Source organism: Polyodon spathula, chromosome 16 (genome assembly GCF_017654505.1).
Source record: "Polyodon spathula isolate WHYD16114869_AA chromosome 16, ASM1765450v1, whole genome shotgun sequence".
Lineage (NCBI taxonomy): Eukaryota > Metazoa > Chordata > Actinopteri > Acipenseriformes > Polyodontidae > Polyodon > Polyodon spathula.
The window spans coordinates 35,622,406-35,636,020 of record NC_054549.1 but is presented as its reverse complement, the minus strand read 5'-3'; the positions used below and the strand labels follow the sequence as shown (position 1 = coordinate 35,636,020).

The following is a 13,615-nucleotide window of genomic DNA, read 5'->3' as shown; positions in this document are numbered from 1 at the left end:
GTAGGGTTTGGTCTATGTATTGTTTTTTAGAAACTAGTTTGACAAAGACCTAGTGGATTGGTTGTTTTGATGCCTGAAGTGTAAACAATTTACTGAGCAGTAAAACTTACTTGATTCTTCAGTTTTTTTTTGTGCCTTTTACATTTAAATGTCTTGAATATCAAGCTATTTTTTTCAGAATATACAATTGTAATGCAGAGCAAATAAGACTAAATACACATCTTAAAAGGCAAAATGGCATGACCTTTTTATTATTTTTTTTATTTTAGGTGAGTGCTGGACAGATATCCACTCAGTATTCTTTTGATTTGGGAATGCAAGCAGAGACACATTTTCAGACACCCACAAGAACTGCTCAGGCTCCAATCGTGTCCCCACCTTTGCTTGAAATGATGTCTGCACCAGCTGGAGTGGAGCAGGTTGTGCATCCCACTGGCAAGCAGACTGCAACAGCTGCCCCTACAAACATAACCCAGCCACTAGGTCAGCAAACCAGGATGACTGCACCTGCCCCTGCCCAGCCTGCAGCAGACATTTGTCAAGAGGTGCAAACATTCTTTACATTTTGTAATGAGGTTGTAGGTGTTAATAGGGTGTTTTTATTTATTTTTTTGTCAATTCCGATTAAACTGTAGTGACACTACTCTTATTTCACTTTGCAAAAAGGCCCTAACCCTTCAAGGACCATAATAATAAACTATATTGCCAAAATTCAAGACCTCCAATTAATTTATTCTAGCGGAAGCTTGTGCTTAAGGTGGAAGGCTATTCACTATTTGAAATACCTGTTAAATAATTAAGGGGTGCTCTTGTGTTTTGTAATTGATTTATTCTTCTGTCTTTCAAAATATTTAGTTTACACAGCTACTTTTTTTTATAATGACATAGATGTTGTATCTACTTGTATGCTAGCTTGATATTTGTTTAATATACATGCAGGAGCCCATACCAGAGAAACAGCTGCCACTACACAGTTGCTGCTATGACAGGTAAGCCTTTTCAGTCACATTTCCTTTTGTTACCTGCATAAAACTTGAATGCCTCTGGGTTACTCAACACAAGTTGTGGAAATGAGCTACAGTCACAGCCGAGGTTGCTGCAGTTGATTTGTGATATTAATTTCCTCAAAGGCATGCTAGCAAAACAGCACATATTTGTGTAATTGTCCCACAGGCAGTTCTTTAAAATACTATGTCTTCACAGTTGACAGTGTCATTCGCTTTTTTTTATTTTTTATTATTTCCTTTTTCTTTAGTGTGAATTCTGATGCTGCATCAGGTAAAGAGATGAGTGATGGCTATGAAGGAATTCAAGGTGGTGGAAAGCAAGAAGGAAAGTCAAGAAAACATCACAGAAGGTCAACAAGAACTCGTTCCCGTCAAGAAAAAACAAGCAAGCCCAAACTGACCATTCTAAATGTGAGTACGCAATATACAGTGCAAAATAATCTATAGTAGTTGATACTGATCTAAGTCATTACAAATTCTACACAAAAAATAGGTACAATTTAATCATTTCGGTTGTGTGTGTGTGTGTGTATGTATGTGTGTGTGTATATATAAAATTTATTTATTTTTCTTTCATTGCTGAATTATTGATCTTCCAATAGGTTTGTAACACTGGAGATAAGATGGTAGAGTGCCAGCTGGAGACACACAATCATAAAATGGTAACATTCAAGTTTGATTTAGATGGGGATGCTCCTGAAGAAATAGCAATTTACATGGTAAGTTTTGCTCTAATGACAAAACATAGTTTAAAGGTAAATGATATGTTGGAGATTCGTGAAGGCTTCCAACTTTTGAATCACATTTTCTTAAATGATCACAAATCATTCAGAATTGATCAACTACTATATAGGGTTTTTTTTAAATGTGTCACATTCCAGGCCAACACTATTTTAAAAGACCCACTTTTTTTGCAAATTGCCTTTTGTAGGAAGGACTTGTTTAAGATTATGCTAAAAATAATTGGCTACTAAGATGCCATTTTAAGCCACAATATAGGCAGGTGTGTGTTAACTAAAGTAAATGATAGAACTACCTAACTGTATCTAGTCATTATCCTTTCCCTATTAACCTGTCTGCCTGTATTTGGGAAATGCTATGTATCAAGTGCTTTGTTCTTTTGTTTTTTTCCCTTTTGTAGGTCGAGAATGACTTCATCTTGCAGACTGAAAAAGAGACATTTATTGAGCAACTGAAAGATATAATTGATAAAGCTGAGGATATGCTGAGTGAGGATACAGAAGGAGAAAGAAGTTCTGATCAAGGAACCAGTCCGCTACAAGGACATACCACTGTTTTAGAAATGGGAGAGGTGAGGAAATATTTTACCAACGAAAACATTGTTGCTAAATTCCAGAGAACATGTTATTTTTCAGTTTTTCTCTTATTAGTTCTACCATTCCCGTGCTTCTCTTAGTAGCTATGGTGTGTGTCTGGTGGCAGAGGTCCTATTAAATCCGTTGGCTTTTTCCTTTGCAGCCTAGCTTGGACACGTAGAGTGCTGCCAAGAATGAAGTTATAGCCACCGCCAATATAGCCTGGGAGTCTTGTGTGATCTGAAATCATTATTTCTTGAAACTGTGAAAGAGCTGATGGAAATTTAACTACTCTTGTATGTTGCAGCCTGTGCCATTGTACTACAAAATACTAAATAGCTCTGTGCAACAGTAGCAAAGGTCCATAGCAATGTGTCTCTCAAAACGTTCTGACATCTTAAATTAAGTTTAGTGGTCCTAACCCATTCTTGACATAAAAAATATTTACCTTTTTTAAATAATTTTAAAAAGTAGAGAGTTTGTAAATTTTTTTTTATTTTATTATTTTTTATTTTAAGGTTTCAACAGATCAGCAGTTGCGGGGCAGCCAGCCTGTTTATCAGCAGAATGGTAAGGGTTAACTAGTTGCCTTAACTATAGAACCAGAGAAAAAATAACCAAATAGAGAGAAATAGGTTGAAAATTGCATTTAAAAAAAAAAAAAAAAAAAAAAAAAAAAGCTGTCTTAATGATTTTATTTTATTCATATTGACAGTGCTGCATACTGGCAAACGATGGTTTATTATATGCCCAGTGGATGAAACGCCCACACCTGAGGTAAAGAAAAGCACTTCATCTGCTTCAACAGCACAGCTTGCAACTGCTCAAGGTAAATTGCTACAGTAAAAAAAAAAAGTGAATGCATTGTCGCTTCTAAAATACCAACCTTTTATTAAAATTCAATAGCAAAGGGTTTACTCGTTGAGTTGAGATCAAAATGTATGAGTTTTAAAAAAATTATTATTAAATTACAAAATGTTTTGTATATTTTTTTTTTTTTTTTATAGAAATCATCTGTTTTTGTTTTTTGGCTACAACAAAAGATACAGAAATAAACTTTACATTACATACGTTGATCGTTTTGCCAAGAGGAACAATCTGACGTGTATTTTTCCATTCTGTATATGACAGAGAAAAGAACTGTTATGTAACCGCACACTGCCAGGCTTTTAAACATGCTATACTTTAACAGAGTTCCATAATATACTGTTCTTCTTTTTATTTATTTAAATTGTATTTTCAGAGCCAGAAAAGCAAATCAGTACTCGGGCAGTGCACTCATCTGCTGCAGTAGCTCAGGCCCACTTTGACGTCTCTGATGGCCATCTCAGCACAACTACTCCTTTCACTACAGGCCCTGCTGGTGTCGCCCCCTCGACACCTTTATCAGCTCCATCAATTGTTCAATCTGCTGCTTTGCCGTCGACTGGTTCCCAAGTTAAGGATCCGTGTGGGAGTACAGGAGAGCCAGAAATCCGACAGACTCAACCTGTAGTGACCAACGGACCACTGAATGAAATTCTGAGCTCCGTTCCAATTGAGGAGCTTTTTAGTTCACTCTCGCCCTTGCAGGCTGTGCAGCAAGTTGCTGAAATTGCTTGTGCAGCTTCTGTTGCCGATCTCCCCTGCTGCCCCATCGTGCCACCTTCATTGGAAATTACTTCTACTTATAGGGCCATATCCCCACCTTTCCCTATCTCGGACCAAATTTTAGACCAACCACCGGCTTGTGAGGCTGAATCGGCCCAGCAGTCTGTGGTATTGCAGCAGCCTTTTGCAGCCCAGATTCAGGCAACCGTTGGATCTACTGGAACAACGGCTTCATCTCAGCCTCAAAGCCCAGCTCAAGCTCCTCAACAGTATCTGCAACAGCAAGCGTCCGCTTCTGGGCTGTCTAGCACTCCACAGACTTCTGTGGTGGAGTCTGATGGGGAAGGCCCTCCAAGGGTGGAGTTTGTGGACAAAACAATCAAGACATTGGATGAAAAACTACGCACTTTACTATATCAAGAGTATGTTCCTGCATGCTCAGCAGGTACATCTGAAACATATGAATATATTCACTCTCCTCCTATTATTGAAAGTATGATAGCTGAGATTGAAAATATGCCATCAGGAATCCCTGACACAGCTGGCAATCAGATGTCAATTCCTGATGAAGCGTTGAATCATCCTCTGTGTTCATCAGAACTACCTGTGAAGGGTGGCATCCAGACAGCATCTGCCAGTAAAGTGACTTATGAACAGATGGTAAGTTCTCTTTTTTTGGCCATGAAAGGCACTCTAGAAATTAAACTGATTGTTTTGTTTATAAAAAAAAAAGCGTTATACACATGATGGTTGTGATGTGTATACTGTTTTTCGAAAGTACCTAAAAAGACCCTCCTATTCTGTAAAGTCACAGAATAGCCTACAAATCAGTGCAGAGCTCTGTTGGCCTTATGATGCTAAATCTGAATTGTGAATAGGGTACGTTTGGAACTCCTAATATTGTTTGGCATGTGCCCTTACTATAGGTTGCAAAACAAATACCAAAGTATAAAGGCAAATTAAACAGCTTCTGCTGTCCCATAAGGTTATCTAGGGGTCTACAGTAGTCACATCTGGTTAGGCAGATCAATACATTTCCCTTCAAGGTGTCTGTGTTCTATATTGGTACTGCTAAATGGCAAGTCACATATATTGCACAGATACTATTTTTTCATGCCCAGTGGTTTTTTCTATTGGGGTTATAGTATTAACCTGAGCTTGCCTTGATCTAAAGCGCCCTTGAACTGGCTATGTGGATGTGGGGCTATGCTTCCATGGCCAACGTGGCAATTAAATTTGGTAGTGTTTTTGAAGCAAGGTCTTTTAGTATGTCTGCGTCACATTCACAGAAGCAAAGTTTGCCTTTTGCAGGCTCGGGTGAAAGACACTTGCAAATGTATTCCTTAGCGAAAAATGGTAACTTTTTTCTCTCCCAGCCTCAAATTCCAGAAAGAAGTGACAGCTTGAGCTGTGGTAATGAAACTGACACACACTGGAAAAAAGGTAGGCTTTACTTCACTCATATTTCAAAATTTCACCTCTGAGGGGAGAAAGTTTTAAAAAATGTACATTGATTTACGAAGAGCCAAAAATACAATTAAATTAATTTACTTGGCAACAAAAATATTTGTATTAATTTGAGGTTATTTAAGCAGAAAATGTATTGACATCAAACACATGCACTTGGGTATTTGCAGTCTGGCAATTTCTAGGTTAAGACTTCTAATGGATAGTTTTGCATATTTTTGTTTTAGTATTATTTTACTCCTCAAAGCTGTGATTCCTAGTGAAAGCTGGTGACTGCTAATGGCTGCCAGGTTACTCTGCAAGCTCAGCAAAATCCCCCCCAAATGAAACCACCTGTTACATCAATATCCATTTTATGTTGCTTGTCAGATCTTTATTTATTTATTTTATTATATTCATTTTAAGGTAAATGTTCTCCTCTTTTTTAGGATTTCTGAGAGGTGGCTGGGAATGTTAGTTTTTGACCTTTCAGTAACATATCCTTGGATTTTTTCCTTTCAGGGTCATTTGACAGTACAAGTAGAGGAGAGTTTCTTCTCAGCTTGGCCGCTAGTACACCAAGCAGCACAGCAAAGAGCAGGTTTCAGGTAGATATAACAAAAAAAGATATATTCTCATATTAGTGAGTTCATATTTCAAAATGCTGCTTTTCCTGTGGACCTGCATTTCTAAAATAATAATTTAATTTGATATGTTGTTTTTAGAAAATAATTTACACACTCAAACAATTTACATCTTTTTGCCTTTTGTTTTTAGATTATTCCCACCCCCCCAGATATCCTCATAAGGCGACTTGACCGAAACAAGAAGAGTATCTCTCCAAGAACCAAATGCATGAAGAGTCCAGCACAGACACCTCTGGTGAATGGGGTGCATGGTTTAGACTTTCGAGAGAGCAAGACGACTGAGAATGACTACAATAACCTTGGTGCGCCAGCAGAGGGCTCTCCAATCACAACTATTGGCAGGTTCTCTGTCGTGAGCACCAAGGATGAAGTAACTTTCAAGACACCTTGCAATAACAGATATTCAGCACCTCCTGACTTCTGCATGGATGAACCTCCCTCCAGTCCCAAAAGAAAGTCTGTTCCCCGTGCTCATACATCTATTCCTGTTGATGTCACTGTCCACAGTCATTCTACAGATTCTGGGGATGAGGTTAACAAACCCAAATCTGCTGCTTCTGCCACAATCCCGTGTTCTAGCACAAGTGATCATACCAGCAATGATCTGATGAAAAAAGCTGTTGCTTTCTTAAGAAGATCTGGAAAACACAGCAGTGTTCAGAGCCCTGACACTCTGAATGGACAGGAGGCAAACATTCCAACAATAAGTATTACCTCCTTCCATTCTCAGTCCTACGTCAGCAGTGACAATGATTCTGAATTTGAAGATGCAGATATGAAAAAAGAGTTGCAGAGGCTCAGAGAAAAGTATGTAATAAATGTTGTTGTTTGTTCATTCTCACATATATAAAATTAGGGCTTCTGTTTGGTTTTTATTCCTTTTTTTTGGTGCTTTATTTTGAGCTATTTGAGTAAATTTCTTTTTTGGGGTGCTTTTGATTTTTTAAATACTGAAAATTGTTTTCGGTCAAGGCAGCGGTAATCAAACTATGGGTCGCTACTGCTTTTTGATGGGGTCACGAATACCTGCGCAATTTAAAAAAAACTAGTTTAAGAAAGGTGTTCATGTGTTATTGGCACTCCTTTTTTTTTTTTTTTTTTTTTTTTTTTTTTTTTACTCCCAATGACTCCTTCGCTCCATCTGCCTTTGTCTGAATGTTTCAAACTGGTTACCTAGCAACCAACTTGCATGTCAGCCACTCAACAGAATGCACTTCTGTAGTGTTAAGTCAAACCTCTGATTTTTTTTTTTTTAATTATTTTTTTGTTGTTGGGAGTTGCTTTGCATAAATATAAAAAAATGGACAGTGTATAGGAAACGGGAGTAATAAAGGGGGATCTAGTGACACTGCAGTAAAAGTGCTGACAACAAGGACTCAATCATCAGTAAGACAAAAATCTGAAAAGCTTGTAGATGCTAAGTGGCTTGCTTTGCTAGCTTACCTGGCAGATATTTTTGATCACTTAATTATTCTTAACACGTCACTTCAAGGACGAGATACATCTCTCCTGTCTGTCACTGACTAAATCGAAAGTTGGATCAAGAAGTTGTCCTTGTGGTACGGTCACGTAAACCTGGAAGTGTGTGTTTGTTTTATTTTTTACTGTTGGCTGTAAAAAAAAAAAAAAAAAAAATTGCGATTTTGTACTGTGTATTAAAAATAACCAATGGCTATATATAGTTTTTGTTGATACAACCTTGCAATGCATGTTCTACTAACTAGTCTGCAGTAATACAGGGCAGTGCAGTCGCATAATCATTTTTATTGCTAGAAGGGGATTGCAGTGCAGCGAAGTATGAGAACCGCTGGTTAGGTCTGTTCACACCAAGCGCGCTGCGTCAAAGCATCCGCGTTGGACGTATTTTGACGCCATCAAGTTTTTTTCTAAAGTTGGTCAATGTGAAGCCCTGTCACTGAACTCAGCATTTCTCTTAAACTAGAGAATTGTATTGTTTTGTGTTTCAGCACAAAGCACTGTAATATAAACACTATCTTGCAAAAACTAGAGTTCTGTCTTTAAATACAAATGGGAATATGTTACGAACATTTAGTGTACATACGTTCGCATAGCTGTTTCGATTGTGTAAATAAAGCAGTCTTTCTTTACTGTACGTCTTCACTGTTTTAGAAAGGAGACATCCACAAGATTTGAAACAAATAATTCTTTTTTTTTTAATTTTGACAAATGACCATACCCATAATGAAATGTAGTATAGGCCTAATTTGGCCCGTGGTCTTGTCCATTGGAGCTCATTACTGCCCCTATGCGCTGGCCAAACTATGATGTGGAGGAGGCTGTGTGGTGTGGTGATTAAAGAAAAGGGCATGTAGCCAGGAGGTCTGTGGTTCAGATCCCGGCTCACTCACTGTGTGACCCTGAGCAAGCCACTTAACACCCTTGTGCTCATTGTCTTGCGGGTGAGATGTTGACAGTGACTCTGCAGCTGATTTCATATAGTTTACATACCCTGGACTAGTGGTGCTTAACTCTGGCCCTTTAGATCCAGTCCAGGTTTTTACTCCAAGCAGGTTCCAATGTAGTTAAATGACTGATTTTTAGGACCTGGTTCAGATGGGGACCAGGACTGGAGTGGATCTCGAGGGCCAGAGTGGAGTAGCACTACCCTAGTCTCTAAGTTGCCTTGGATAAAGCTGTCTGCTAAATTTAATGAAACAGTAATAATAATGTATTGATTTAATGATAACTGATGCTAGCGTGCAGGACAAGTGGCACACTGGGCCGCCTTTCCCCTAGACAAGGCATGCAAGGTGGAGGCAGGGGAGGAGGACCAAACAAAGAAACGACAAGGAGGCTTAGACGAAAGGGCTGTTTATAGGTTTGTGCTTAGTGGGTGGATTCCCCTTTCAGAAACATGTTGTTTCTGCCAGTGAAAGTGAAGAGATTTTCCCATTTGACACACAGACATACACACAAAACAGTGACTTGATTTTGTAATGAATATAAAACTGTGTGAACACTTGCTTTCTACCTGCTAATCAGCTGTTGAAATTATGAACATGAACTCCCAGTTGTGATCTGTGATCTTCATATAACATTATATGTACGCTTCGTAAACGAACGCGGGTGGTAAAATAAAGAATTGAAAAAAAAAAAAAATTTTTGTTACATCATGGGTTGAATTAGACAACTTTTTATTCATGATAGGTTTCGATTTAAAGCGGATTTTTTTATGAAGATTTGAAAAACGTCTTTCTGAAAGACAGCTTACTGATCAATGTTTCTATGTGTAACATATATATATATATATATATATATATATATATATATATATATATATATATATATATATTATTTTTTTTTTATTTTTTTATTTTCTGTGTTCAAATAAGTATATTTACATCGGATGCGCACACAGAAAGAGGAACAGTCTATTTGATTCCGATGCCGTCTGTTTTGCACTATGCGGCCAGGGTGTAAGCCTGTATAGTATTCTAAAAAAAACAATATTACGCTGGATGCTGACACTTTGTGACACACTTCGTGTGATACATTGCCAAGCTGCAATGGGAAAGGTAGTTTTTGTGAAGTTTTGTTTGTTCAATTTATTGTCTTACTGCTTCAATATTTGCTTAAAAAATAAGTATGTACTGCATTTAAAAATTAAAATTAAAAAAAAAAAAAAATCTCTGCCAACATTGAATAGCACTTAACAAGCTGTTATCACAATAAAAGGAATAAAGCAAACAATTGTATACAAATGTAAAAAAATAAATAAATAAATCTGCACACACATTTTGGCCAGGTTTACAAAAAAAAAATATGTAATTTTAAAAGACTAAGGTTATTTACCTGTACATGTTTTGTGAAGCGAGATATATTTGTGTGTTTTTTTTTTTTTTTTTTTTTTTTTTTTCATACCCCAGACACATGAAGGAGATCTCTGAACTACAGTCCCACCAGAGGGGTGAGATTGAGGTGCTTTTCAAGAAACTTGGCAAACCTCTCCCCCCAACTCTGGGATTCCTGCATGCAGTGCCACCAACTGGCAGGAGGCGCAGAGCCAGCAAGTGCAAGCTCAAAGCTGGGAAGCTGCTCAATCCTCTGGTTCAGCAACTTAAAAATGTTACTGCTAATACCAGTGAGTATAGGTGCATTTGTCTTTCCTTTTTTTATGTCTAGAACAATTGCACATTTTTGCCTGCCTGGTTATTAACTTAATCACTACATGCACAGTCCTAAAATATTCCAGGCTTAAAGAATGGTTACAATAAGTACAAACAACAATCTGTTTTAAGTTTGGAATGATGCTGTTGGCAATAATCCACATACTGTATGTGTTTATCTTCTAAAGGTGAGCCACCTGTGAATTCCACTGCTGCCTCGGCTAAAGACTCCGGTCTGGCTGACAGTACTCCATTAACCACTGCAAGTACACTGCCTTCCTCCGCTACTGTCATTCCAACTACTGAGCCTGTTCAGACACAGCAGCCCTGCTCAGTCAAAGGGTCTCTCTCCTCTGAAGGCATCTGTTCCGGCTCAATCAGCGATGGGAGTGGAGCGCACAGCGGGCTCAGTCAAGGTGATTATTTCTGGGCATTGCAACGAATAAACTGTCTCTCATTCTAGTGCTGTGTTTCAGAATTCCGGATGAGGTAAGCATGTAGATAGCATCTTATAAGCCTCGTAGAACCATCTTAATGATGTTTAAACTGATCTACACAAGATATTTGTTTTGAGGTTAAATACACAGTCCTTTGTTTATTGGTTTTTAAACCTATGGTAACCAAAATGTTACTTGTTTAGGCATACCAACATTGTGTGGAATTTATTTATTTTTTTACATATAAGGCCGTATAAATGAACAAATAATAGTACCCTTTGCTAAGGCTGATCCTGAAGTTGTCTTCAAGTGAAATTTTAGGGTGCAATTTAACATATTTTGCATGCACACAAAGAAATAGGCCCCAAAATACCTTTTGTAAACGGAATGGTTTGTGATTATGGTGTGTGCTTTAGGTATTCAGTTAAGAATTTAGATTTGCAATATGATTTCAAGATGTTGTTCCAACTGTAAATATCAGTGTAGCTTTTAAAAGTCTTAATTTTAAGAAATACCCCAAACAATGTACTGCAGAAGCTTTATTCTGTAATGCTTTTTGTTTTCCGTGAAAATATTGTATTTTAAATGGTTTAGGATGTACAGGGTTTTTGAAGTAGCAGGGTGGGAAAGGCATTATTTGAGGTTTAAAAAAGAGCTACTCTCTTTTAATGGCGTGTACACTGTGCCCTTATGCTGTTCATTGCATCTTCTTGCACGCATTCAGACATGTGACTAACATTTTCTTGGCTGTGTTAACTTAATTCGGCTGGTTAAGTGCCTGATATTGATGTAGGGTCTCTGATCAGAACTGTATTTCCTTTTACAAGTGTGTTTCTGTTTTTTCTTCCCTCTATATTCATTTGCAGGCTGGACGGTTTACCACCAAACACCCGAGAGAGTGACCTATAAATCTAGTAGCAAACCTCGTACCAGATTCCTCAGTGGACCTGTGTCTTTGTCCATCTGTTTGTATTTGTTCTTTTGTACTTTGCCCCATTTCATTCCTTTTTATTTCTTTTGTTCATTCCAGTTTTGTTTTTGGGCAGGTTGCCTGCCTTTCCTTTTCACAGCCGCCCTTTTTGATTTAACCCTTTTTTTTAATAGCTCATGTATTTTGTTTTTCCATACAAATGCTTTTGTGCACTGCTTTTGGCTCGCAACTGGATACCAAAAGCATATGTGGAAGAGCTCATCTTCTGTAAACGTGGGCTTTGGCGATGAATTTGATCTTGAGTGTACCAAAGCTTTTGTATTCTGTAATTTTTGTGGAGTAATCCGAAGTTACAATGTGGCAAATACACAAAGTCTGCAGCCTGTGTGTCAAAAACAAAGGGCAGAATCCCGGCCTTCGCTTGAAGAATGGTCTCTTTCACACATGTTTGGACAATGAAGACATGCATGTTACAAGCTGATACAGTACTAGGAGGTCACTGATGGGCATTGCGTCTGTTTAAAAGGGCTGTATTAAAATATTCTTCTATTTAATTCTACTGTTTAATTTCGTGCCTAGCTTGCATGATGACAATGTTGATACAGAAGTGCTCCAGCTAGTTTTTTGTTTTTGTTGGGTTTTTTTTGTTTTTGATAGTTGGAGTAAGTTGGTTTTATATACACCCACCCCCCACCCCCTTTTTTATATAAAATATATTATTCTTAATGTGTTTTTGTTTTTTAATATAAGCTTTAAGGAATCCTGTACCCCTTCATATGAAACAGACAATTAAACAAACAAAATGTTCTGGCAGGAGCAATAGAGAAACAAGTTTTTGTTTTTTTTTGCTGTTTTGTTGTGTGAGCTACCAAATAAGTATTCCACATCTTACATTCAGATACATAAAGCAGCTAATAGGTGTGTGTTTGTTTTTTCTTTCAACAGTCTGTCCATGAAATTAGTGGTGATTTTTACAAACCCACTTATTTTGAAACGTATAACGATATATTAAGGTACCTTTTGTTGAGGTATTCATAATTCACATAGATTTTTAAAATAGAATTCATGTTTTGAGGCTGTTTTTGTAAATGGACTTATCTGATTTGTTCTCAAAAGTATTAGTAATGTGGATTTGTATCATTTTTAAATCTGTTCACATTAATTTTCGTTTTAAACATTTTAAAATGATTGTACAGGGCAATACAGAAAGTTTCTTCATATCCCATATGAAGGGCACATACTTCTCTTTCTGTTCTAGGATGATTCTAATATCTATCACGAGTCTTAGTTTTGGATTGAATGCACATGTAGCAGGTCCAGCGTTTCCCATCTAAACCACTGACTAAATTCCCTTTTCCCCCTTTTCCTTTTTATTTCTTTTTTTTTTTTTTATCTTAGTGATGGCTTTGTATTGCTTTGAAACAACTTGTCCATCACCCAGCCTGTTCTGTTCAGTCTGTTAAAGTCTAACTGTGTTTTGTCTTGTATTGTTTTGCCTTGTAGGGTCTACCCTGAAACGACTTTGTCTAGGCAAAGAGCGCAGTAATAGTAAATATCCAATTTACTTTCTTGGTCTCTCTTCCTCATGGCATGACTACTCCATGTTTTTTATTTTTATTTTTTTTTGCTGCCAGATTCATGATTGTAATTCCAGCAGCTGCTGTGAAATGTACATTCAACAAAGAGCAGGTTTCATATCATTCATGAATATGCGTTGTGTTTTGTTAATGCATGACAGTGTTGCGTTTTAAATTATGTGTGTGAATGTAACTTGTGTTATGGTTATATTTGTATCAGCATTAGATAGTGCATGCATTTTGATTTCTATTTGTTAGTCGTTTTATATGAGATGTGTTTTTATAACCGCTTTTGTTGCTGGTTTTACTTATGCTTTCTAAAGCTAATTAATTTTAAAATGTCACCTCAGTGAAATGCAAGGTATAAACTTGTATCTGAAATATTTATCTACTTGACTTTTGTTTCTTACCTTCTAGTTTTGCACTTTTAATCCCGCGAAACCACTCTTGTGATGCAAATGTACTGCATCATTTGTTAGGCACACCTTTTATTGTCTATATAGTCAATGAAGTTACAAACCAAGCAGCAAAATGGTT

At 37.3% G+C, this 13,615-nt stretch overlaps 1 protein-coding gene across 7 annotated transcripts in view; it reads left to right on the top strand.

The window, feature by feature from the left end:
* Positions 1 to 13,615, top strand: part of LOC121329347 (serine/threonine-protein kinase WNK2-like) — a 45,404-nt gene that overhangs the window by 28,565 nt on the left and 3,224 nt on the right. For 6 of the 7 annotated variants that reach the window (XM_041274911.1, XM_041274910.1, XM_041274909.1 and 3 more), the window contains 15 exons: positions 270 to 545; positions 940 to 989; positions 1,256 to 1,418; positions 1,610 to 1,726; positions 2,149 to 2,319; positions 2,842 to 2,893; positions 3,039 to 3,152; positions 3,567 to 4,573; positions 5,290 to 5,356; positions 5,882 to 5,967; positions 6,137 to 6,813; positions 9,894 to 10,108; positions 10,322 to 10,549; positions 11,437 to 11,535; positions 13,005 to 13,049. In XM_041274911.1, coding sequence (XP_041130845.1) covers positions 270 to 545; positions 940 to 989; positions 1,256 to 1,418; positions 1,610 to 1,726; positions 2,149 to 2,319; positions 2,842 to 2,893; positions 3,039 to 3,152; positions 3,567 to 4,573; positions 5,290 to 5,356; positions 5,882 to 5,967; positions 6,137 to 6,813; positions 9,894 to 10,108; positions 10,322 to 10,549; positions 11,437 to 11,535; positions 13,005 to 13,049 — 3,367 coding nt within the window. The remainder of the gene's footprint in view (positions 1 to 269; positions 546 to 939; positions 990 to 1,255; positions 1,419 to 1,609; positions 1,727 to 2,148; positions 2,320 to 2,841; positions 2,894 to 3,038; positions 3,153 to 3,566; positions 4,574 to 5,289; positions 5,357 to 5,881; positions 5,968 to 6,136; positions 6,814 to 9,893; positions 10,109 to 10,321; positions 10,550 to 11,436; positions 11,536 to 13,004; positions 13,050 to 13,615) is intronic. The other variant, XM_041274912.1, reaches the window with a different exon arrangement.